At 41.8% G+C, this 1,385-nt stretch overlaps 1 protein-coding gene across 1 annotated transcript in view; it reads right to left on the reverse strand.

The window, feature by feature from the left end:
* Positions 1–1,385, reverse strand: part of LOC101860497 (MAM and LDL-receptor class A domain-containing protein 2-like) — a gene marked incomplete at its 5' end in the record, with an annotated part of 192,461 nt that overhangs the window by 157,200 nt on the left and 33,876 nt on the right. Inside the window, 2 exons of the mRNA XM_035969949.1 lie at positions 153–415; positions 770–951. Coding sequence (XP_035825842.1) covers positions 153–415; positions 770–951 — 445 coding nt within the window. The remainder of the gene's footprint in view (positions 1–152; positions 416–769; positions 952–1,385) is intronic.

Consider the following 1,385-nt stretch of genomic DNA (forward strand, 5'->3'; position numbering starts at 1 on the left):
TCACACACACACACACACTCACACACACACACACTCGCACACACACATACACACACACACACACACACACACACATGCACATAAACACACACAAACACACACACGCAACAACAACACCAATAAAAAAAAAAAGCGCACAAAAAATCCCTAACCTGGCTGCTGGCTCTGGAAAGAGCAAAGTCAACCTGAGCTCTGTTCCAGCCGTTGCCTTGGTTACTTGACCTGGTCCACACAGGTGGAGGTTGGCTGCTTCCCGAAAACACTCTCACGTTCAGCTTGCCGATTTGAGCGCCGTACATGTGGTACCAGAAGCTGACACAGTAGTCCCCAGCTCCCCCGGTGATTGCAGGAGAAGCTAAGATAGCATTATCTCCTTGATTAGCTGGCCGTGAGGTTTCCAAATACATATAATGTCCTGGAAGATAATAAATAGATGTACATCAGCATCACTCCACAAGCACCTTAGTCATTTTTCAAAGTTTTGAGAAATTAGAGAAAAAGAAAACTTTCATCATAACCATTACCATCATCGCCACCACCATTGTCAACATCCTCATCATCACTATTATCATCTTCTTATCAATACCATCATCATTATTATCATATCAACATGATGATCATCATCATCAAATTTACAACCTCTCCTCCTTATCCTCATCGTCATCATTATCATCATCATCATTGTCACTTTCACAATTATTGCTAGCTGAAAAAGTGTACTGCAAGGTGTGAAAAAATTCCTGGAATCTACAAAAGCAGAAAAGTTTACCTGTGTTCGTGCCGCTGGTGTGGTCAGCTGTTGGACCTGTGCCGGAAGTGCCAGTAGAGCCCGAGTGCAGCAGCCAGTTTGTCTTGTCAGTCTGCAGGTTCTCATAGCCACAAGTGGTCTCAAAGTTACAAGACAGTTTTCCAAGAGCATCAGTGCCTGAAATTGAATGAGAAAGTGTGTTACTTTACTTTACTTTACTTTAGTACCCTTCACTTCACTTCACATCACTTCCTTTAAATTTACTTCACTATACTTTTCCAATCCAGTAGCTACATGAGTTCGAGCCCTTCAGCCTGATGAGAAAGACTTAAACTATTATTTATTGATAGTATCCCCTCGACGCTTAACGGAAACAGGATGAAAAAGAAAAAAAGTAAGTATGACCTTTTAAGTGCTCATCTAAAACTATCATAGCTTAAAAGTAACTGTTGTGTCTTGTTTTCACTTCAGCACATTTGTATAATAGTTAATATAAATCTGAGAGTGTTCTTCCATATGTGGTTGAGCTGGGGGGGTTTCTGTATTTGTAATTTTTGTATGTGTGTGTGTGTGCGTGCGCGCGCGCGTGTGTGTGTGTGTGTGTGTGTGTGTGTGTGTGTGTGTGTGTGTGTGTGTG

The sequence above is a fragment of the Aplysia californica genome, unplaced genomic scaffold (assembly GCF_000002075.1).
Source record: "Aplysia californica isolate F4 #8 unplaced genomic scaffold, AplCal3.0 scaffold00200, whole genome shotgun sequence".
Lineage (NCBI taxonomy): Eukaryota > Metazoa > Mollusca > Gastropoda > Aplysiida > Aplysiidae > Aplysia > Aplysia californica.